Source organism: Corvus cornix, chromosome 10 (assembly GCF_000738735.6).
Source record: "Corvus cornix cornix isolate S_Up_H32 chromosome 10, ASM73873v5, whole genome shotgun sequence".
NCBI lineage: Eukaryota > Metazoa > Chordata > Aves > Passeriformes > Corvidae > Corvus > Corvus cornix.
In genome coordinates, this window is record NC_046340.1 from 9274918 (window position 1) to 9300125 (window position 25208).

General features: G+C 42.7%; 1 protein-coding gene across 2 annotated transcripts in view; it reads right to left on the reverse strand.

Moving 5' to 3' along the window:
- IGF1R (insulin like growth factor 1 receptor) overlaps positions 1 to 25208 on the reverse strand; it is a 173808-nt gene that overhangs the window by 31130 nt on the left and 117470 nt on the right. For both annotated transcript variants that reach the window (XM_039557369.1, XM_039557368.1), the window contains exons 3-10: positions 13953 to 14265; positions 11304 to 11449; positions 9377 to 9521; positions 4873 to 5087; positions 2763 to 2889; positions 1281 to 1519; positions 672 to 839; positions 294 to 498 (exon numbers count right to left, since the gene is read on the reverse strand). In XM_039557369.1, coding sequence (XP_039413303.1) covers positions 294 to 498; positions 672 to 839; positions 1281 to 1519; positions 2763 to 2889; positions 4873 to 5087; positions 9377 to 9521; positions 11304 to 11449; positions 13953 to 14265 — 1558 coding nt within the window. The remainder of the gene's footprint in view (positions 1 to 293; positions 499 to 671; positions 840 to 1280; positions 1520 to 2762; positions 2890 to 4872; positions 5088 to 9376; positions 9522 to 11303; positions 11450 to 13952; positions 14266 to 25208) is intronic.

Consider the following 25208-nt stretch of genomic DNA (forward strand, 5'->3'; position numbering starts at 1 on the left):
CTTATAGACAATGAGCTCCTTAAGTGACTCTTGAGTCTGAAAAGAAACCATCACTGAAATCCTTGATCAATACTGGTAAGAACCCTTACTATGGGCTAGAATTGAAAGAAAGACATGAAAATTGGCAAATAAGAGAAACTGCAAAGTAAGGCTGTGGATTGTCTCACAGGAAAGGAAAGGTAATGTTTAGTGTTTCTATGTGTGCTTTCACATCCAGGAAATCTTAGTTGTAGGAAGTGTTAAAAAATGGAATTATCAGCCCTACTTCCAAAGAAGTGTCTAAAATCCATTACCTGGGGACAAAAATGGAGTTGTGGAGGAAGTTCTCAAACACTTTCCGGTACTCTGCTTCCTCCTTCTCCGCTTGCTTTTCTGCCTCTGTCTTGGGACAAGCACAACAAGGTCCTTTTTCTCCCCCACAGCCCTCTGGCTTGGTGGGTTCAGTGGCTTCTTCTGTATCAATGGTCCCATCAGCATATCTTCGAATTGGGACTTTATCTTGAAAGAAAAGAACAGAGCTGGTTTCTCTTCTCTCCAGTCATGAATCCAGCAACAATCCATGTTTACCCATTCCCATTCCCTCTACTTGCTGCTACTTAGCTCTTGCCAGTGAAGTGCCCTGGCAGGCAGAGTCCCAAGCATTTCAACACAAGAGCATTTAGTTCTCCTACCTTTGGAGCAGTAATTGTGTCTGTACAAGTAACTGTCCTGAGGCTGCTGCTGCCAGCGCACGATGTAGTAGGAGAGGTTCCCGTTGGGAAAAGAGGGAGGATTCCATTTCACAATCAGTTGGGATGAGGAGTTGGATGCTGAAATAACATCCAGGGGAATGGATGGCACTAGAGAAGGAAAAACAAAGAAAAAAGAAAGGTATTTAAATCTAGAGCACTCTATGATGTATTTCCATGCAAGCTTTTGAGTGAATCCTAATGCATTTCTCTACTGCAAGGAAAAACACCCTCTTATTTCAAAGAAAGGATTTTCCACTTATGCCCCACTAACATAGGGGTTCAACTGCAACCATGTACAGTCCCACCCAAAGTTGTACTTAAAATTCACCTTCACTAATGGAACAAAGCCTAAAATTCTAATTCCAAGAAGCTCCAATAGCTCCTAATGAAAGTAATATCTGCAAAACCAGAGTTTTAATTCAAATTTTAATGCTGCTTACATAATTACTGAAACTGCTAGCACTATGCACATCAACAGAACTTGCACAATAATACACTAATCACACCTGCAGCATTATCACCCTCTCACCCCAGAGCCCAGCGTCTCACCTGCAGCATTGGTTCGAATATATATAATTTCACTTTTTGCTCCATGAATATGATGGTTTTCCATCATTGTGAGGGTAACAGCCTTGACATAAATGGCATATTGAGTCCAAGGTTTCAATCCCTGCAGCAGAATTCCAGGATTGTTCTCTTTGTTCGGGGGCAGGTCAACATCAACCATGTTCCAGCTATTGGAGCCACACGCATCTTGCCCATCATACTCTGTCACATTTTTGAATGGTCTGAAATATTCAAAGAAAAAAGCACAAATATTTATTTTCTTCCAAATATTGTCATATAGGTATGAGAGTGTCTCACTTCAAAGTTGCCCAATGAAACAAATAAAGCTTACTTGCTTTCCACAGCAGAATAAACCAGAAAAAAAAAAATCTGTATTTCCAAGCAGTACAAAATTCAGAGTTCAGTTTTAGTCATGAGCAAAAGCAACATTCTCCGAGAAAACACTATATTTATCTGGGTTTTTTTTTTACCCAAAACAGGCACTGAAATGCTTCAGACATACTTAGACTTTAAATAAACGTATACTAAACAGAAGAAACTCAAAACAGTTATTGAGAGTGGCCATGTTTTTTACCATGAAGAACCCAAAGTTCCAAGACTGGCCCTGACCAGTCCAATGGGCTTTTTACCCCTTTATTTCCACACAATACAAACACATTTATATAGTCAAAGAGTTCTACTTTTCAGAAGTTGTAACACTGGTGCAAGAGCATACAAACTCTTGTTATTAATATCTGCAGACTTGCCAACATTGGCTTCATTGTAGAACATCACAACGATATTCTTTTTCAAGTGATGCTGGACACAAACCATTTGTGCTTCCATGTGTCACATCTTTGCTCCATGTATCATTACCAGCATTCCAAACCTCCCTTTTACACCTCCAAGACTGCTTGGAGAGTTATTTTTGTGCTCATCTGGTTCTTTAATTACTTTAAACTGACCGTTACAAGGATGTGCAAAGGCAGAGGCATCTTCCAAGTAATCTGGATTTCTCCAGTAACTGCCCCACTATCCTCTATTATCAAGACATACTAATGCAGAAAATGACCAAAGCTGGATAGTCTAAATAACCCCAAACCCTGAGCAGACAAGTCGTCAAGATGACAGGGCAAACTCCTGACCTGTGATGCTCTCTAGTCAGTACTTTGACTAAAGAAGGAAAATATCTCAGTCAACATGATGACTTAGGAAGAGCTCCAAATCAGACCCCTGAGAAGAGCCAAGACATCCACCTTTCTCTTTTTTCAAATTTAAAACTTCCTGATGGATTTGCAATCCATTTGTAGGACTCAAACCAATCCTCTTTTTAAAGGAGACTTGTGCTCCACCAAGAAAAGAATTAGAACAAAAGCAGGACTTGAGGGTGAAATACACAGACTGAATGAGCCATCCAGCACTAGGAACAGAACTGTCTGCCCTCCCTTGGACTGCCCTGATTAACCTCTGACGACATCTACTTACGCCTCTTTGTAGTAAACAGTGAAGCTAATGAGGTCTCTGTAATCTGGAGGGCGATACCGCTCCCATGTCAGTTTAATCCGATTCTTGAGCGTCATGTTGGAAACAAAATGCAGAATTTTGCTTTCACCTGCAATACAAAAGGATAGGACATGCAGGAGTTGGCATCACATCACCTGTCAGTGTTTTTTGTTTCTTAGGTATCAGTTTTAGCTAATGAGCCGTTCCAGTAACACCTATGACACCACAGAATACCAACAGCCTTTGTCTCTGCAGAGCTTCCTCTTTCCTCCTACTACATTTGAGTGCTTAAGGGTAAGCAGTGACCTTGGCAATCAGTTTAAAATATGCTTGAGCTACTTGTTATTAATTTTTTTGAAGCAGATTTTCTTTTAATGCATCATCAGAAAGCTCTTGAAAACTACTTCAGACTCTCCCTGAGCGAGGAATGGAAGCGCTGTTTATCCACAGGACTCGTTAGGAAGCACTAAATTCATCATCTGCCTCCAAAGCACGCGTGGAGCAGTCACCGGCCTCTGTGTGCTCACTCTCCAGGACAACTTTTGACAACTACCATTTGTTTTTCCTGGAGAGTGAACAACATGGAAAAGACAAAGGAGTTTACATTCCTATTCATCAGAGGCTGGACCAAGAACTCCAAAGCTCAGTTCATATACAGCACAACCATTTGATGGCAGCAACTTCCAGCTACTCTTCTGAACAGAGCTGGATGGAAGCCCACAGCTTTGAAATGAATGGCTTCCCACTACCAAATCACTGAGCTTTCCAACCCAAAACAAAATAGCATTTTAAAAACTTAATTCTTGGATGAAGAAATTGTGTTCTGTCAACTGCGAGCTAGTTTCTAATGTTCCATAGAAGCTCTGAAAATAAAGAGGTTTTCACCCTCGTGTACACTGGCACTGTTGGTGCTATCTTTGCAAAGGCAGTTGAGCTTTTGTTGATTCTTTTGCTCTTCTCAGAGTCAGAAAGCTTTCTGTACTGGTTTCTTAAAAAAGCAGGCAGCGGCTGGCACTGGACTCAGTGGTAGTAAGGCCTGGCTGTGTGTCTGTAACTCCTCCAGGACTGCAAGGCTTTGCTCTATTGAATGTGCAAAGAATGGAGGGTGCTTACAACAAGGATCTGGGCCATCTGCGCGTCTGCATCATGCCTAAAGAGACATTCAGCAGACTACGTGTCCTAGTTTTGTAAACACCATCCACAACAAGGGGGCTTGACTTATACACAAGATCCATTTAAATTTACTCAGTTCCAAAAACACCACAAACCAACCAAGGGAAAAATGCATTGTCAGTTTTAAGGCTTTGAGGTGAAACTCGTAGGCGTTCTTAATTCCTAGATGAGAAATTGCTTTTAAACGTGCTGTTACACCTGGAGACCTGATGGGCAGACCACCAAAGCCAAGAGAGGACTTTCCAGTAACTCTGACCATTGCAGAGTCCAAAATTAAATGCAGAGACACTCAGGCTTAGGAATACTGCAGAACATTAAAAAGTGTTCTCAATTCAAAAGCAAATACTTCAAAAACAAAGCAGAGAAAACTAAGTTTACAACTACTATTTCTAGCAACCAGGTACAATATTTGGCAGAAGCTTAAAAGAAGCTGAACGTAACAGAAACAGTTTGTTTTGGTGTCTAGGAAATTGTTATTCAGCAGCATCCTCAGTATCAAGAAAAAGTAAGTATCTGAGAGAGGAAAACACCTATAATGATGCACAGTTACAAAGGAGACTGAGAAATTGCTCCTTGTTGGATACACCAAACTACTGGATTTCATTTCTCATTTCCCAGGTATGCTCCTATTGTTATCTGCTGCTGCTGTCACAAAACAGGGGATTTGGGAAGCAGTCATCTTCTACAAGTGGGTTTTACAGATGAGATAGGGACAGTGTAACCACATCATTTTCCACCCATGCAAAGCTACCTCCACAGCTACAGTTTAAAGCCTGAACAAGCAGAAGGGCTGAAAGCCTCCTGCAAATCCTAAATTCTAAATATTGCAATAGTCAGCAACATGTCAGCATGTTGGGTTTGTTCTTGTGATACCCTCCTGTGCAGCTGGCATTGAGATTTTTTTTGTTTGTTTACTTACAAGAGGCTCTCTCCCCATTGTTCCTTGGATTTATATCTCCTTTGCTCTGTCGTCCCTTGGTTCCTGAAACTTCCTCCATACGGTAAATCTCAGAAACACACAGTTTAGGATTAAATGCAAAGTACATTTTCCCCTCACTGATTGTCAAGTTATGATGGTTCCAGTCCCACAGCTGCTGAAGATTGTGGTTGTCGAGCACATAGAAGGAATAATTCCTACAAGGAAGTTTTTGAAGAAGAAAATACTTGTTTTAATTCACAGCCCATTCCAGTGAAGAATACCTTAATAAAAGAAAACTTTAAAATACTGTGCTGTTCCCTCTTACTTTAAATTGGTGTTCAGCAAAGGGCTTTCTTCTCTCCCATGAAGCAATGAATGTTTAGGGGGCAGGGAAATGAGTGTGACAAAGGATTCCAAGGGTGACACCACACCGTCTACAGCCCACTCTAACATGTTCTAGTAATTGTATAGGAGCTGCTATGAGGAATATAAATTCATATCCTCTGAACAGCAGGTCTCTACATTGGATTTTCCATTTGGTGGCAAATGGGAAGCAGTAACCTTAGATACGTCATGGAAGGAAAAGGCTTCTGGAGTTCTGACAATAAAACACAGTCATCAGCACAACTCTTGCTTATGTTTACAAAAGCAGCTCTAAGAGTTTGCACAGAGAGGTTTCCTAGCCTCTCTTAGTTTACCTCTTGGCCCAATAAAGATTTCCTACATTGTGCCAAGAACAGTTGCACCTGTACATCGAAACCCAACAGCAAACAGTTGTACTGACTGCACAGGATCCACACTTCAGAGCACAGAACTAAACACAGGCAGCTGTGCCGAGCCCACTCCCTAAGCACAGCCCTGGAATAACATGCACATCCTTTATTTCCACAGATACTGTATAAAAGTTCTGTGCAAAAGGCCTATTAAATATTATGAAGAAATTCCCGGTACTGCTCAACTGGACAGAAGGAAAAGACACACATGCTACAGAAGCAAGATTATAGGCTCTACATCAGCAGCAAGACAACGCCTGCAAGGACACTGACACTTCGGAATAGTAGGGACAGGAATGCACCATCGGGAAATGAGATAAAGGTCTGTGTGGCTGATGAACCTAAATCAAGCCAACTCGTCACAGCAGTATTTATTTCACTCTGGTGGGAAGTCCCCCCCCCCCATTAACTACAGCAACACAAAATCCATTATTAACACAGTGAAGCCCATCTTGCACTGCTAAGCCCTTGTCAACAGAGCTACACTGGGCTTTCTGCAAACCCTTCTAACTACAGAGTTTCTGCAGGGAAATGTGGCAGACAAACCATAGGGCTCATAAAAAGCTGCTATACTACTGATTTATGGTTTTCCTTCAATTACTTCATTTAAAATTTAGCACTAATTTCTCCCTCACCCAACCTGAAACAAAAACTGTGCATTCTGGTTCCAGTCTGCACAGATTTGCCATTTCCTGTGATGCAGAGCATATTTTCAGAACCATGTGAAAGACAAGTTGTTTCTCATATTTCCACCTGTCCCCTAACTACCCAGGACCTGATTTCTAATGAAGTTGATACACCTAGTACCACTTCACACAGATGCTGAGAAGAATGTGCTCAATTAACAAGGGAGCAGAGACATGTTTGTGCTTTAAATGCATTCTGCCAGGAGAGAACAAGGATGCTGAACTGCCTGTGGGATTTGAAAGACATCACCAAATCCTGTATTGATTTGAAAGTACTGCACCTTACTAAAGTTCAGTGTTTTCTTTCTGGTTTGAAAAGCTAAACTTACGAGCTTCTGAAACCTCCACACAAACTCAGCCTCACACCTCCACATACAAACTCCCCAGCTCACTTTTTCAAACTTCACTCACACATGGGCAGCTGAGAAACAGAAACTCCCCCAAAACCAGGACCAAGCTGAGGAGCATGGGAGCCTGCACTGCAGCCAGGTGTCACCAAAGGTTTGGAAGGCGTCATTCATTCTCCAGATGCCCTCAGCACAGGGTGCCTGCTCTGCTGGAATGCTGTGGTTAGATCAGGCCTTGCTGCTCTTCTGCCGACTGTGAATTCACCACACCCTGACAATAATGACCCCAGGAAAACAAACCGTAAATTCCTCAGTGAGGAACCACACAACAGCTAGAGATCCTGTGTACACCTTCCAACAGGCCTGACAGCTGATGCCTCTGCCTCAAAATGGTGTAGAAAACAGGGGGGAGGTTGTTTTGATTTTACAGACTGTCCCCCAGTTTGCTGCAGAAGTTGAAACACAACATCAGAGGAGGCCAGTGCCACAACTGAAACTCCTCCTCAGTCACCATCTTCTCGGCTGCTCCTGAGGGCCACAAACTGCTCATTTGCCAGGTACCCAAACTGGGATGCTCTGGGAAGCGCTACCTACATACCATCTATGCACACAGCAGTGACCACACAGACCCCAGCAGAGGATGGAGGGGCCTGCAAGAGTCAGCACCAGACGAGGAAACAAAACCCTGCAACAGGCGCCGAGACCTCTCTAGCACATCTCCATCTCAGTTTCCCTATTTGCAAGGAGAAATTATTTTCTTGCTGTGTGAGCACATTCACTACAGACATGGTTTTCAAAAGAGGCAATGAAAACTCTAAAAACAAACAAAGTAGATTCCCTTTAAACTTTCCACTTTCTGTGATAACCAAGGCAAGCACCAGCAACTGAATAAGGAACAAGGAAGTTCTGAAGTGCTGTTTCGTTAGTCCAGTTCAATAAATAAAAGGACAGTGGCAGTGGGGTCGGTCATGTAATGAACAACGATCATAATGGGCTTTAAGTTACCCTCCCTCTCACCCCTCCTCAAGGCACTGCTGGCACAAAGAGCAGCACACTGCTTCCCAGGTTAAGATCCCACTCCCTGTTGTTCATAATTCTGCCCAAGTAATTGTTCAAGCTCAGTCCTTCCTTGTCAGGTGCCTACTTCCACCTAACTATTTTTGGACATGTTATTTAGACTGTGGTAATGCCTAAATTATGCCAGACGTTTTCCAAGCAAAGAGGCTGCCCCTGCCCCTTAGTATGTAACTGCAGTCATTTCCTAACATAGGGGAATTTTAGCACAAGCAGCTCTTTACTATAGATCTGTTTTATCTCCCCACTCAGTCCTGTTTTCTTCCTCAAAGCTACACCTGTTTACTTCTCTGTTTGGGAATCTGACTGATAAATCTCCTGTTTCCCCCCATTTCAGCTCTGCTTGCTGACAGACAAGGTACCATAAACATAATTACTTCCTGAGACACAAACCTAAACTCAAATTCAAAGAGGTTGAGGGAAGAGGGGAGACAAGCAAAGACAAATTGATAATTGGAGTGTCTGAGAGCACAGCCTGCCGGGAGCAGCTGAACGAGCCCATGCTCAGCACTGACAATCCTCTGGGATTTGCAGGTGGAAACAAGCTTCTCCACAGAGCCAGTGCTCTTCCTGAGCAGACAGCATGCTCTGCAAGGGCAGGAGGGAGAGTTGCCCTTGCACTCACTCTGTCAGATGGTGGAATTTTAAGAATTTAGGGCTGACCAAAGACCAGCCTGAGAGAAAGAGGGAGGCTGTGAAGAATCCCTCATGTTTTAACTTCATAAAGTTAGGGCAAATAAATAAGACATAAACAACCTTTCCAATGACCCTCCTACCACCTTTTCTTCTACAAATTCCTCAAATTCTTCATTTAACAGTTCTGTCAATATGGAGGGCGACTGATTTCTTCCACAGAACACTGGTTTTAACTGGGATGGCCACTTGATTTGGGATGAGAAAGAGCAAGACAGTTTGATGAAGGACCCTCACCACACTTGAGCATCACATGCTCTGCAGGGATAAAAACTTTTGCCTTGACAGTCTTTTACCATCATAGGAAAACACAAGTTATGTACAGCAAGAAGTATCACATGGTGAGTAATTATAGAAGCAATATAATCCACAGCAAACATTTCAAGGGATCAACTTTTCCTGACCGGTCTTTTGCGTGCTCGGTAGATAATCCATGTAATGCTAACATTTCAAGGAGCTGCAAACAATAGCAACTTGCACTGTTTAACATTAGCTGGGTCACTTCCAGTTGCACTCCCTGGTCAGTAAAATGCGCATTTCCTTTCAGCTGACTTCTCCATAAAACTCTGCTAAAAGCCAACAGTAAAGAACTGCAAGAAAATCCAATTGTTTCTGAAGATGCTCTTTTCTCAAATAGAGCAAAAAGAACAAACAAAACCACTTTATTGATGTAAAGAATCTACTAGAAAAACCTAAAGTGAAAAGCAACAGCAAGGGTACCATAAAATACTTGTAATATACTCCATTTAATATGCTGATTTGGGCAGTAATGCAAATAAGCAATGCTGTGCAGAGGTGTTCATGAGGAGAAAAACGCTGCGTATTAGTGGAAGAGGAGATTCCATAAATGACAAGTGAATGGTTTTTAGGAGACTTATTCCAGAGCTTTGTATTAAAGTGAAATTGCATCTGCAAATATCTGAACACTTACCCGTCCACCTGCTCCTCTCCCAGAATGTATCGCAGGTTCTTCAGGAAAGACAGGGAGACCAATGCATGGGAATGACGAATCTTCACATACCCCGTTACTGTCTCAATCAGACCCATAAAATTCTCCAGTTCTGAGGCAATGTTATCTACAGTAAGAAAAAGATAATCATTATCATAACAGAATTCACAGCTTTGACTAATATTCTGCTCAATGCAGTATTAGCTCAGTAAAAGAAAATGTTTGTACTTGTTGCTTTTGAAAATGAGAGACACTGGTTTTCCTCCCCCAGGAACAGTTGCCTGTGCAGCCAGATGGTTGAAGGGCAAAAAAAAGCCACAGAGTAACAGTGGGAAACCAGTCTTGCTTTTCCATACTCAAATATCTGATTTTTCCATGGGCATTGACCTCTAAAGCCAGCACCAAATGGTGAGCCAGCATTCTGGCAGGGATGAAAAGACCCTTGTGTAAATGTACACATCATGAGATGGAACTGTTATTTTGGTATGGAGCAAAGCTCAGGCAGAAAGCTCCAGTGGAAAACAGAGAATGAGACTGAAGATGGAGAGGAAAGGGTGTGTTCCTGGTCTGCTCTGGGCCACAGAGCATTGCTTTCCATGACCTGAAAAGCTCTGGCTACAAAACTGAACCAGTTGATGAAACAGCAAAGATAAAAGCATAAGCAAGCCCTCCTGCCATGGAGCACGTTCCACACAACTTACTGAAGCCGATTTTCTATTAGAAATTATTAAAATGACTGCAGAGGAAGCTCCACTCTTCAGAACTGCCTCCCCTCTATGAGCTGTCCCTGCACAGGTCTTCAACACCCCATCCTTCACAAGCTCAAGCTTTGCTGTCCTTACCTCCAGCAACCCCTGGCCCAATCCCATTGCCTGGTGTCACCACCTTGCCAAGTTAATTAAGCCGCAGTTCCAAGGGGAAGTTTTTAAGGAGTTGGGAGAAGCTGCTATGGGGCGTGTTTGTTGCCATAAACACACCAAAGTCCTAACAGATGGCTGGGAAGACCAAATACCAATGGTTGGTTCCCATACCAAATAATCAGATGCTCTTCAGCACTCTAAAATAATACTTAAATAAAATTTAAAAACTCCCTCACGCTTGCCACAGGTAACTGGAACGTATCCGATAAGGGAAGATTGTACCTGTAGCAGTGGGACCAAAAGTAAAAAAATTCACATGCTGCTGTAACTAAACCCTGGAACTTTCATTCAGCACGAGGTAGGGAATCAAACAGATCTCAATCTTTCAACCTTATTAATGAAACCAAAAGGGACCTTCCATAAGGACATACAAGTCCAATAAAAACTAACAGCAATTTTTACTCTGCTTTTAAGAGCTCATCAGCTGTCAACACCTCCCTGGCTGATGAATCACTGCTCTGACAAATTTAATCCAGCGCTTGTTCAAGACATGTGACAGAGGTGGCCAGCTCACTAATGCTGACCATCCAGCAGCACAGTGTTAGGCTTTATACGAGTTCTCAGCACTCTGGATTCCATGTTCTAGCAAAACACCACACCTTGCCTTAAAAAGTGAGGATCTGCAGTCTTACAGTGCCATGTGACAAGCTATTTACCTACCCAAATGCAAGGATTTTCAACTTTTCCACCTTTTTGGGCCTTTATTACTCCTTTGGGACCACTGCTTGTCTAACTGCCTAATCCTGGCTCCTTGTCCTGCCAAAAAAGCTAACAAAAATACCAGCTTTCCCAGGGAGCTGAATACCTATTCCACCCGTGTGGGGCAGGATGGCGCTGCAGTGGGCCAAATCAAACAGGAGCACTGCTCTGGGCCTGGAAAGCAAACAGTTTGCTGAGTTTTTAATGTTCTTATCGTTATGCTGACGACAGAAGGAAAAATGTGAAAAGCAGCCTTATCAGGGGTTCCAAAAACGAGGGCGATCACTTACTTCCACGCCGGATGTTGATCAGCAGATTTCCCTTGAGAATTGTGCATCCCTGCAACATTTGTGCTGATGTGACAGAGTCAATGGTCTTCGTTTTCCCATCCTCACAAATTTTGGGGCAAGGTCCCTCGCAAGGGCTGCAGAACATGCTGTGAGGAAAGAGGGGGATATTGAAAATAGACAGTGATATGCAACTCTGAGTAAACAGACTGCTTTGAGTTGAATTTTGGAAGACATTTCCCTCTAAAGCTTAGGCAAATCATCCAGGCTAGAATGAAAGCTGCCATGCTTGTTCAGGATATACTTGCCTGCTGCACTCCAGAGAGGCTGGAGCATTGTACCTCCTACAGTGACTGAACGGACCCATACCCACAGTCTGCTAGCTTCTGGAAGGCTCTGTGGTCCTTCCAAAGTCAAAGGAACCTCAGGTAAAACCCAGTGCCCTTGCAACTGTGTGTTTATTGAATTGTACCCAGAAACCCCTCCCTTCCCATTTACGCAGGCAGCCTCAGAGTACAACGAGGTTTCGTGCTAATCCAGGACCAACCTCACAAAACAGGCCAGCCAAGAACTGGAGATGGGAAAATACTGTTCACATTCTTATAAAGTTGTCTGTGTCCATGTCCTTAAACCAATATTTAAAGCTCAGCATTAGGGAATTCCATGCTTCTGGCCATTTAACTCAGAAAGACAACTGTGGGGGCACACAGTTAGGAGGGATGTGGAGAAAGTGAGCAGTCAATTAGTCACTACTTCTTACAGCTTAAGAGGCATTAAAGCAGCAAGTTTAAGGAAACAGAAGGTTGTATCTTGATGCAAGGACAACTAATTGGCAACAGGAATTCAGAGAGGAAGGCCAGAAGTCTAAGCAGGTTCAAAATGGGTGATACAGATGGAAACATCAAGACACAGCCCCAAACTCAGAGAAACCAGATTGCCAGAAGCTGGGAGGCAACACTGAAGCACACGCTCATTTCTGCTGCTTCTACTCACAGGCAGTCAGAAGCATTTTTAGCAGCCAAACTCAAGCAACAAGAACTCAGGGTAGACCAGCCTTTGACTACAGCAGGTTTTTAAAGGCTCCATGTTGTATTCCCTACACATTCATCTCAAAGTTGGACACTGTGCACAACACAGGCCCTCTGATCACTCCTCCTGGTAAATGTCCTTCCTGATTCAAGGTAATTTTTATTTTTCAATTTATTCTTGCACTTTTCTTGGTATTTCATGATTACTTACTCCACCTTATCACTTCAGAGAGAAAAAAATAAAAATGAAAAAATCCCAAACCCAGATCCAAAGACAAAGGTTTCTACTGACAATACTGATGGACATGGACTTACTATTTATTCTTTTTAAAAGAAACTGAACCCACTTTCCTCTGAGGCTTAAAGAAACATGTAAATTGATAACAGTTTTTCATGCATGAACCATAACAGAAAGAAGCTCCTTTTCTTAGTAGTAAGCTCCTATTTCAAAATCCTGGTCTAGAACATGCCACAAACCACTAAAAGCTGCAGACACAAGAAAGAGGCTTCAACTAACTGTACAAAGAATGCTGGAAATGCTTTCCATTTGCAACTATTTGTTAACAGCACCTCTGGGGAACAGAACATTCACTAGCCTTGAGTTACAGCTCCTTTCAATCTCTGCAGAGAACACAACACTGAGATAAGACAGGATGGCCTCGCACTCCAGCGTAAGCGGCTCAAACTGCTGCTACTACAAGCTCCAGGAGATAACAAAAGCTGCACTTCTCAGGTGAATATCTGGATTTGGGGAAAGGCTGTGTTAAGTTGCTTGTATCCAAATGCCAACTGGAGAGTGCCTGGAACGGATGGATGACACACATACACAGACACACAACTGCTGCATCACCACAATCACCTTTCCAAAAAACACAGCAGCCTACAAAGACACCTTTTTAGCATAATACTGAAGCACTACAAATTTTAGCACACTGACTATCCTTCACTCAAACTCCATGACTTCCAAGGGTCAGTAGGCAATGAAGGCTTCTTGCTTAAACCACTGGCAAATGACAAAAATCACAAGCAACCATTGCTCCAACTGTTAGAATTAAATAACAAGAGGAGAGTAACAATCTTGGAAGAAATTATTCTGTATAATATTGTTGGCTGCTGCATACCATCTATATGATTACTTCCTTCTAAAACACCATTGTTATCTCCTGGAAATAGTGAGGAAAGGGAAATTAAATTAAATACACTGAAGAATACATGTGTCTAAAATGCAGGCACACATAAAGCAAATAATACGCAAGGCAAGGTAACTCCTATGGTTTGTTCTGTGTGATAATGGTCATCAGTCAACTCCAGCCTTGGGCTTAACTTTCATTTTATTACTCTCTACTTGAAGACCTGGTTCTGCATTGCATGACCTCCTCTAGCCCTGCTGAAGAACCAGAGCCCACTGATGCTGCACAGGACCACACACACGCATCAGGTGGATTCGTCATGGAAGGTCTATCAAGATTCATCAAGTCAGCTTCTACCAGGAAGCCACGCAATCCCCCACTGCAATTCCCCCTCCTCTGTCCTCCCTTCTACCCCAAGTAATTTGCACCCCAATCTGCCCTTGAACAGGGACTGGCAAACCCAAAGAGGACAACCCAGACAGAAGCTGCCTTACCTTTGGCTCCCGTTGCGGATGAAGCCCGAGGGACACTCGGCCATGCACTCGTCGTTGTGAATCACAAACTTCTCGTATTCGCTGGCGTCCGTGGCGGGGACTTTGGAGCAGAACTCTCTGGTGACGCAGCGCCAGCCCTCAAACTTGTACGTGTTGGGGGGGCAGGTGGGCAGGCACACGCCCTCGTAGTAGTAGTTGCGGCAGGCCACACACGCCGTGTTGTTGTCGGGCGCCGTGCAGCTCCCCAGGCACTCGGGATGGCAACACTCGTTTTGGTCTGTGCAGGCTCTCTTCCCACATGAGCTGGGGCACACTGCAAGGACACAAAGCAAGGGAGCATGAGCAACAGCTGCTGAGGTAAGTGGCACTAAAGGAAAAACCCTGCTCTGTGCAACTCTATAGCAATTCAGTCCCTGCACTCAAGAGCATCTCTGAAAAACAACCCAACCCACTACTGTAAAAAGTTCTGGTTTTCTCAGCTTTAGTTGCCCAAAAGTATCTTTTTCTCAGATCAAATTTATGACATGAACCAAGTAAGTAATAAAGAAAACTGCTGAAAGCAAGATCAACATAAGGATAATGGAAACAGGCAGTACTGGAACCTATTCCATAGCCCTAGTATTACGGATAATTTTTTTTTTGGCATGCTGACTTATTGTCTTTCTAAGCATTCCTTGTCTTTCCTGTTTGTACTTCAAATTGGTCTTTTATTGGCAAGAAAACAAGCTTCCTTCAAAACAACTTAATTACACTTGTAGAAGGAAGCACTGCTCTACTGCAGCACACATGGTTGGGCTGACCCCAGTGTAGCATCCCAATGTTGCTTATGTGTGCAAAATGCGGTTTAATAAAGTATCAAATCATCATCCACATCAAATACCAAGGAATTACGGAGCTACTATTTTCCCCTGAAGAGCATAACAGAATTCTGCCTTATCCTCAAATTCTGGGTTCAGAGAACAAAATATGAAAGGGAGAAAAAAAATGGGGTGCAAATTTATGGAGACATTCGTTTTATGTGAAAGCATTTCAGCTTGGAAGACATGAACAAAGAGCAGAATCCTCAGCAGCTGAGCTCACCACTGCCAGATCAAAAGAAGTGGCAGCATTATATTTATGTAACAACAGCATTTTGATTACAGCACTCTATGGCCTTTTAGCCACACAAGCCATGTGCCAGAGGCTCTGGAAACACACAGATTGCAAATCTGGTTTGCATTAAGTAACTCTTTGCCCCTTTCTAACTTAGCTAAAACACTGTATCAGTAACAACAGCAGAAAACTCGATGTCAGTGGTGCCACTACAGAGAGATCCAAACAGAGCACCACAGACATTTAAATGGAATGATTTCAGCAGAAAGCAGAGAATCAGGAGAGAAGTTAACATCCCAAAATGACCATGGAAGCAGTTGATGAAACTCCACACTAGTTCAGCATTATGATTTATCTCCCAGTTTGCAGCCATGGTGTTGTTTTAATGCAGGACTAAACACCCTAAAATCTTAGTGCCCTCCTCTTCCCATAAGGAGGTCCAGGCTTTCCAGTTTTCACAGTCCCATTCAGCAGAACTCCACCATCCTGACACAGGAGAAAATGCTTGAGACTGCTGTTAAGCAATAACAACAGTAACAACAACAACAACAATTCCCCCACAAACAAACCAAAAACCACAAAAACCCCCACTGCTCATAGCTCTGCATCAAGGATGTTGACATCTTCCACTGACTTGATTATAAAGAGCCATTTTCTGATAGCTTTAAGTAGTGCCCACCTTGAAAAGGACTTGTCAAAATGCTATCAAAGAATTTTGCATTTCTTATCAAAATGATTCTATACTCACTGTGATTAATTTTAATCTCCTTTTTTAAATGGATGGAGGGGAAAGACTATGAGAACAAGGAGGTGGGACCCCATGAGCACGGCCGGTGCCTGCCCAGGTACCACAAGTATCACAGCTATCACATGCAAACCAAATTGATAAAATTTTAACAGAGCCTGTAAGACTACAGAGAGCAGGAATGCAGAGGCAATCACTGCTAAATACTGAGTTGTCTGAAGGTGCTGGATGATTTTTTCCTTGAAAAGGAAACAAACCATACACACCAAACCTTTATCCCAAAAGAAAATACGTATACAGGTGTCTGTTCTTTCTGACTGTAATCTGCACCAGTGCAACAGAAGTCTGCGCACTTGCCACCTTAGTAAGGCATCACGAATTACCTTTCACCTTAAGGTACACAGGACTTGCATCTGGCACTACCAAGGGATTAAAAAAAAAATAAATCAGTGTGCCTTGCTAGCAGATGGACTGCCGTGCTGAGTGGGTGCCAGAACTCAGATTTCACATGGTAGCTATATTTCCAGTTCAAAGCCCTACTAAAAAAAACACACACACCCTCCCAACCCATGCCTCCACGAAGTTCATTGCTGGATGTATTGATTAAATACATCATTTTTTGTTTTCGTCTGAACAATGTGCTGGAAAACAAGCACTGCTGTACTAAGTATTGGGATAAACAGAGTTTATTTCATTCCTGGGAAAGACTCCTGTATTCCCTTAATGCCTCTGCCATTCATGAGCAATCTGCTATATAAACAGGATTCCCTGCATCTCCTGGTAAATCTGCTGACTCTGGTCTACAGAAATATAAATTGGAGCACAGAATGATACACAAGTTCACATGAAAAAGGCAATCAGTGAAACAGGTTTTCAAAACTATAATATTTTAATCACAACCATTTTAACATGAACTCTTGAAAACTTTATAAAGGTAATTTTTTAAAAGCTCAGCAAGCTCGCTTTTTCCTCAGTCCTATCTTCTGCTTGTTCTTGCTAACATTGGCAGGGTTTTCAGCCTGGAGACAATACGGGTATCCTGTTTCTTTGAAGAGGCAGAACAAGAACTTCTGTGTGTGTCTGTAGGACACATTATCAACAACAAAAAAGCCTTATCTGCCTTACATGCCAGTTCCCTCAGATATCCCTGTTCTAAAAACCTTACTAAACAACACCAGCTGACCTCACAGTCCGGACCCATCTGTCCTCCCCCCACCCTCCCAAACTGTGCTACTTGGGCTCTTAGATTTGTACCAAACATGTAAAATGCAGGTTCCAAAATACTTTGGCCAGGAAAAGCGCCCTGCAATACACTCAGTAACTTGTTGACTTTATTCTTCAAGAACATTAGAGACACAAACACGAGCAAACAGTGGGCTGACATTTGGGGACAGAATTTATCAGCCAGGTACAACAGTGCCTTGGAACATGAAGGCTGATGACAATATACAAAAAAAACAACCCCTGAACAAATCCTTGCTGACAAGCCCAAGGGCAAAAAATGCTTAATTGTCATCACATGGAGATACCAAAATAATGGAAAATTTCAGAGACTTTGGAGGGCAGCCATGGGAGAAGGAAGTCAAAGCAAGACATGGAGAAGGGCAGACCCTTAAGCAGTTTAATAAAGAGATGATGGAGGCCTGAACAGACCAGCATCCATTTACATTTAGTGAGTGAAAGTAGTGTCAGATCATCAGATCTTCAGAGAAAGACAGCAGAAGAATACCAGTAGCCACCTATCAAATCTACTGGAGCAAAACCAACAACAGAACTTTTTTTATCCATCCCTGATTCACCTCCTCCCTGATTTCTTCAGACAAGTTTTCCCTGTCAACAAAAAATTTAGGAGATTTTCCAAATACTATTAAGATACTATAATCACCGACAAAAAAAAAAAAAAAAAAAAAGGTCAAAATATTTCATTCCAAGATGCCTGTTTTACATTTACAAATCAGATTCAGACCTGACATACATCAAGGAGATACCTTAAAACTAAATGCAAGTATCTCAGAAACATGAGAAGCCCCAACAGAATCTGACTCAGAGACTCATTATCCTCAATTAAAACCCCCAAGATGCTAAACTAGAACTGCAAACACAAAGCAAGGTTTGAAAATCCTCAAACACAGCTCTGGGGAAAGAAGATTTTAAAAGCAAGAAACAAATCATCTGCCTGTATTTACGACAGTTCTCTTTTGGACAGGCTCAGGCTAAGGAGGTGGCAGTAAGTTTGTCTGACATCTAATCCTCCCTGCTATGTGAAGTGTGCACCACGCCAGGGCTCGCTGCAAACAGCCCGCATTGACATCATGGCTATCGTACAGTTTGGACAGACAAAGTGTTCTTATCATCTCCAAGACGCCATGACTTCAGCAATGCTGGAGCAGAAAAATCAGGTGAATAAACAATCAGTCACAGGGAGTGAAAATGCAGCCAGAGGAGGAAGACTCCTGGCAAGGGAAGGCGCCGGCCTTGGCCAAGGATGGCACCGTGCCAGTCACATGCGGGCAAGCAAAATGTTGCCAAGTGTGGGATAAATATTTTTTAAAGATTCTTTCTCTCCTTGTAAAAAGATATTTGATCCTTCTTTGGGTTGTTTTGGTTTTTTTTAATATATTCTTTCGGCTTTTTAGAGCATCCTTCAGATAAAATAATGTTTCAGAAAAAAAATAGGGGAGAAAAAAAGTGCCTTGTTTTGAGCAGAAACCAGAGGAGGAAGGGAGTGCTTCCTCCTAGCCAACTACTGAAAAAATTAGCTGTCTAAATTCATCCACAAAGACAGAAAAATATGGTCACTTTTGGAATGTTAATCCTTCTAGATGACAGAATTTAAAAAATATTGCATTTTAATGGGCTAAACTTTGGTACAGCCTTTCAAACAGCTGACTTCAAATGCTCAAACAGCCTATACAAGACCCGATTTCTTTTGCCCAATATTCTGTGAGAATAGAGAGACTGGAGAGACATTACTCAGAAAATCCAGTTCCAGTGATTCATCGTCAGGGCTGGAATCAAAAACTACAGAATAAAAGGAAATACACATATTAAATACATGCAGTAGCGTGTTCTGATCACAGAAATATGGGTAAAAGTCATCTCCAAGGCACTGAAGAGGCCATTCAGAGCAGTCGTGTAAATCTTTATATTACCACAGAAACAGGTATTAGCAGCATATCAACAGTGGTGTATTTTTTGTCTTTTCTGTTTCCCCTTCTCCAAAACTGGTCATCTCACATTCAGTGAAAATCCTGAAGGCAAAAAATGCTGCCATGTTGAACTACTCTCTGATAGTTAAGGCATGAAGTCTGGCAGCTTTTGACATTAACTGCCAGATCTCAAAGGTTCAGTTCAACCCAGCACTGATCTAGGACATAAAAGAGATCATCTCCTCCTTCTTTAAACCTCCAGTATTGTACAGTCATGTCCACCAGCAAAATACTTGGACAGGTCTATACAAACTTATACCAAGACGGCATTAAGTCTACAGCCCACAAGCTATGTCTGACTCGAGATCATTTCACCAGTCATGCGTTTCCATCTTTAAATCCTAGTCGCTACCAACCCATTTTTATCCCTGAGACCTTTCCAAGGATCCTGAAATAATTCTGAAATGGCTCAGTGAATTATTTTCTTCCCACTACACCTGGTCAGCCTCCACACAAAGCTTTTTGGTCTCTCGCTTCTCGGTATTTCTGTTTGTCACAGATGCTGTATTATGCCTTTATCCCTTCATGAAGGAGTAGGTGTTATGAAGCATCCAGAACCTCAAAATAACCTCAATGGATTTTCCCAGCCTGATACCAGCTATCAGCCCACTAACTGCCCAATTTTTAATCATATGAAAGATTGATCACAGAATAGTTTCTCGCATCCTCTTCCTCAGGATTTTATGGGTGAAAAACAATACACAGTTGTGCAACAGTTGGAGCCAACTGCTCAGATGGAAGCACATGTAGATGATTCTGAAGCCAAGGAAGTGGAAGAAAGGAGTGGGTGACAGGTTAAGAAAAGTCCAGCACCATCCAGCACCTGGAGACTCTCAGATTCCACCAGATGCAATGAGGTCTAAAAGGCAGAGAGGAAATATTCGTCATTCAGTGAGTGTATTTCAGCTGGATACACTGGAGTTTGATGACCCCACACATCCCTCTTTTAGCCACCTCTCACTCATTCCTTACCCTAGAAGTTATACCAAAACAGCTTCCAGGTGTCCCAGCTGTGATACAAAACAACGTGTGTGCCAGATCCATTTTATTCAGACTAGAGGACTTGGGGACACTCTTTGGCACTGTAAAACTCCCATCCCTTCAGGTTTCTGCAAATGAAGCAATCAACCCTGCTAAATGCTCCAGGAGCGTTACAGGAACTCCCATCACACCAAAATGAGAACAAATGGAAACCTGAGTGAAGAAAACAACCACCTTATCCCACAGTCAACAGGAACTCATGGATAGCACAGGTAGTGTGCATTTGCTCCCAAGTGCGTAAAACTACGGCCCAGGAAGGTGAAAACAAACACGATTTATTGACAAACCCAGGCAGCATGAATTGCATTCTCTTTCAAAACAGTTTATGTTGCCCAGCACAGCCCAGACTGGCATCATTGCAGCTGGCACTCGAGAGAATGAGGAAAAAAACAAGTCCGTTTAGTCCTTCCACGCCAGTATGAATTCAGTACATAAACAAACCCCACAGAGGCAGATACACAACCATCTCTGGGGAGTTTGGGTCAGTTGCACTCTATCTTCAACACTGGGTAAACAAACTGGTCGGGAACGTTTTACCATAAGTACCACACTGTTCCAAAAACATTTCCTCTACGGACAGGGAAATTTCCCACTGGAAGATGCAAATCAGAACGGTAACATTGATCAGAGTGGGGATGAAGGCAGGAACATGAGGGTCTCCCTGCGGTGGTGAAAGCTGCTCCCCATCCACTGCCATCCCTCACCACTCACTGTCACATATTTGTCCACATTCCTAAAGGGAAAACTGAAGTTCCTGAACTCTGCAGTAACAGATAAGAAAAGCAAAGCTGCAGCTCTGAGGCAAATTATTTGTCTTTTTGCTGCAGATTACGAGCGATATATTGGGGTTTTGCTTGTTCTTGCTTAAAGCTAGATTTAATCTGCCTGTCTTCCAAATGCTGCAAGTGTAAGGCAATAAGCTTTACGGGATTTAATTAATATACTGCAAGCAAGGAGTGCTGGTCAGCCATCTCCTGGCAAAAGCCCAGCTGGAGGAGGACTACTATTCACATTCCAGATTTATTCTAAAGGAGGAAGACAGCCTGATAACATTATCACACTGGCCTAAATTATGTAGCTGTCCTAATGCCGAAGGATCACGGCAGTTTAATCCAGGGCGAACAAGAGTCACTGGTTACGAGGGATTCAGCTCCTGCTCCATTCCAGGAATGCCCTTTGCATTCATGCCTTACACCCATCAACAGCTCAACCATTCTGGCACCAGCAATGATACAGAATGTTCGTCTTGGAGGCTGAATCAACACTGCTCCAGCCGAGGGCTAATTGCACTAAAATTAAAGGGAAAAAAAACTTCCAGAAAACTGTTCATAATACACACAGTGGGGCAAACCTAGAAAGTTTTTGTTCATCTCCAACTAAGATGACAATGACAAAACCTGTAGAGTTCTGAACATTAGAAAGATGAAAATTCAAGGAAACAGCCAGAAAGACCAAGAACATTCAAACTGTTTTACTACAGAGCAAGACTTTTCAAGCTGTTCACCTGTTAGTGAGATAGGCCACTAAAACCAGGATTAAGATCCAGATGTTCAGGACCCCGAGAAAAGAGGAGGATGATAATGGAAGGGCAGAACAAGTTGCAAGAATGCTGATGGTCTGCAAAGTTATCAGAGACACCTGGTGCTTTTGTTTTAAATCGCAAACTACTAAATCTGGGAGTACAACATCACTTATGATATTTGTACATTGCAACCGAAAGGCACCCTGTTAACAACAGCAGCAACGATGCTCCAAACAATATTAAGGCAATTATGCTAAAACGATCAAATTAAGTATTTCCTTCAGGACTTCCAGAAATACAAGAGTGTAAGCAAATCTGACAGCAACTGAAGATTGTGCTCTAGAGATCCACAACAATCAAAGGGTGAGCTCTCTCCTTGGTTTTAATAATCACGGAATATATTTTTCTTTCTAAATCTTCCTCTATTATAAACGCAGAGGGAATACAAAAAGTGCCAGAATTTCTAAGACCTAAAAGCAGACAGGAAGATTGTGCATTTATCCATGTCTTAACTCATTTAAACAAATTTACAGGCAACACTGGCAGTGGGAAGGATACAGCTGACTTTAAGGTGTATTAGAATTAGTTTCTTCTCATATACCACAACCATAGACAGAAGCATTTCCAAGGAAAATGGGAAAATGTTGAATTATCTTTTTAGACTTGATGCAAATTGCTTTCATAGTCTGTAAATCATCCTGAACTATCTGGACCTGAACTTTTAACTCCATCCTCCATGGTTTGGTCTCCAAACAACAGAACTGCTGCAACAGTCGCCTGTTTGCTTGTGGGTTCCTGACCAGCTCTGTGTGTAGACAGAAAAGCTGGAGCTGGGCCGCAGAACCTGCTTTGGGGAAGTGCAAGGATGCTCCCAGTCGACTGTGGCACTGGACATGACCACAAACCCAAAGGAGGCCCCAAGTGAACTGCTGCAAATTCAGCAGCTCTGAATCCCCAGACAGCCCAAGCAAAGGACTCAAACACCTGAGCCATAAGCCAGTGAGAAAAAGTGCCTTGGGTCAGTGAAGAGCGCAGAATGGAACAGCAGCAGCTGGGAGTGCTCAGTGTTTCCTGCTAACCCAGCTGAAGGATGACAGTGTCGTCCTGCCTGTACTTAGCTCAGTATCTTTAAAAACCTCCTCCGTTGTGAGACTGAACTATTTCAGTTCTTCAACAGTTTGATAAATAAACTGTTTGACTGTGACATCCCCCAGAAACTGCAAACACACAGAATATACTCACGGGACAAACAGCACACACAGCGCTGCCGGCCATGTACTCACACACAGCTAAGACTTGGATGCTCGAGTTGTCTCTGCTGATACACTTCACATGCTTTTGAGGAATTCCTGCTAGCATGACTGGGAAAAAACAATGACATTGCTTCGGACTTCCTAAATCCTTCCCTGTAGTAAGGATTTGTGATCAGATTAGGGAGTACCAGAGGTTTATTTATTTATTTTTAGGAAAGACAGCCAAGGTGAGCTGTATCCCTGGATCTGACAGGGGCTCCAGGCTGCAGCAAAGCCAGCTCAGAGACACTGCCTGGCTGCTCTGAAGCTGGAGACAGCATCAGACAGCACTTATTAAAGAAAAAGAGTGGATTCGTGTTTTTGATATTGGCACAAAGTAGGAAGCACGCTGCTTCCCACTCTGTTTTTGCTTGAGTTTGGCACGTTTGAGCTACGCTTTTCTTCTTGGTACCTTTTTTTGTCATCTCAAGTCACATTCACATGAACATATAAATACGCAGATCCTTACGCGCTGTGTATAGCAGATACTTACATGGATGGTCTCAAAAAAGAATATTCTTTTCACACACTAAAAAAATTATACAGAGTTATTTTAAATTCAGAACTGTTTGTATATTCCTTATAAGTTTATAAAACTCTCACTGTCCTCCCATGACTAACGAAACTGGAATTGAGAGAGTATTCTATATTTATAACTCGTCTGGTTGCTCATGCCTATGGCCCTATTTCCACCCTCCGTTACTGTACACAGAGCTATGTGAGGTATTGTGGGTTCCCAAACTTCACCGATTTCCTAACAAGGCAGGCCTGTGTCCCGGAGGAACAAGCTGGGGGCTGTTTCGTTCGAGCATTGGCCGAACTCAGAGGGAGAGGCCTTGAGCACTGTGGTTTTGGCAGTTCTTCTTCAAGCTGGTATTAGAGGCCATGTCTGGGCAATGACACGCCAAGCTGGCACCGGGCTGGGGATCGATGTTCTGTCTGCAGCACAAACCCTCTGGGATTCCTACACACTCGCCCCAGTGATCTCAGCGCTCCAAGGCTTCGCTGAGCAGCTCCTCAGTCACCTACAGCACAGACACACCACAGGCACCAGGCAAATCCAAGCGTGACAGACTCATTGGCCTCTCAAAATCCAAAGGAAGCAAAACCCTCAAATTTTATCCAAACCCCCCTTGAGACCTCGGTGTGTTCACTGATGCCAGCCCACTACAGACCTCCAGTGGCTGGCAGGGAAAGAGACTCTATCAGGTATCTAAAATGAAGCAAAATAAGGAAAAACTGGATTTCATACTGTAATGAAGTTTGGGTTGGGTGACATTCTTTATCCATATGAATGCCCAAGACTCATGCAACCATATGCCATCTTTTGAACAAAATCACTTTGCTAGCTCAAAAATCCCAGCAAGAAATCTGAGGTTTTGTCGTGATAGAGGTGCCTCATAATTGACGCATTTTTAACTCATGCCAGGCACCTATGGGGCACAAAGCCTTTTCTAATTCATGGTTCCTATATAAGCTCAATATAAGTAAGTATTTATCCAAAAAGCAGAGGGACATACAGAGAGAGACATTTTTCAAATTCAAAATATGTTGTTGGTGGCTGGGATTAGGGTCTAGCGCTCATGGAGATGGATTCATTACAAGGCCAGGATGGATAAAGCCTTGAGTAACCTGGTCCAGTACAAGGTGTCCCTGCCCATGCAGGGGGTTTTGGACTAGATGGGCTTTAAGGTCCCTTCCAACCCCTGACATTCTAGGATTCTCTGATTCATCAGAGTACTAGAGCTATAAAAAACCCACAAAAAGCGAGAAACCCACAACTCTTCCTAAGAGGCTTTGCAGAAAAGTAAGTTCAGAAGAATTTACACAGGGGTCTAAATGCTTCACATACAAAAGCAAGGCAAGATCTGGACTATGTTTACAAAGTTTAAGCCTCCATACCTACTAAAAAAAAAAAAAAAAAAAAAAAAAAACCCAAAAAAACCAAAACAACAACAAAACAGGAAAGCAAGTGGTGAGTATTGCCAACTTTGTGTAACTGAACTGAGAATGTTTTCCCCTACCAAAATGTTTCCTTAGAATATTCTAGCTGAGAGAGAGTGACAGCACCTAAATCCTCCCATAAGGCAAACCAAGAGCACCTGCCTCTCCTTCCCTTTAATCCCAGGGCCACTGTCTCTGCTGTGGGTAGGCAGTGGTGCCACAATTTTTTTTCCCCTTGAATTTATTCAGCCGCTTTCTTTGCTTTGCAATAAAGCTGTCAGGATTAACAGGCAGCTCTGGTGAGTCAGATGTTCAAAGAGAAAACATGATCTGTACCTCTCCCCATCTCTACAGCAATGCTACTGGTAGAATTGTTTTCCATCACTTGCCACACTACACAAACTTTTAAGA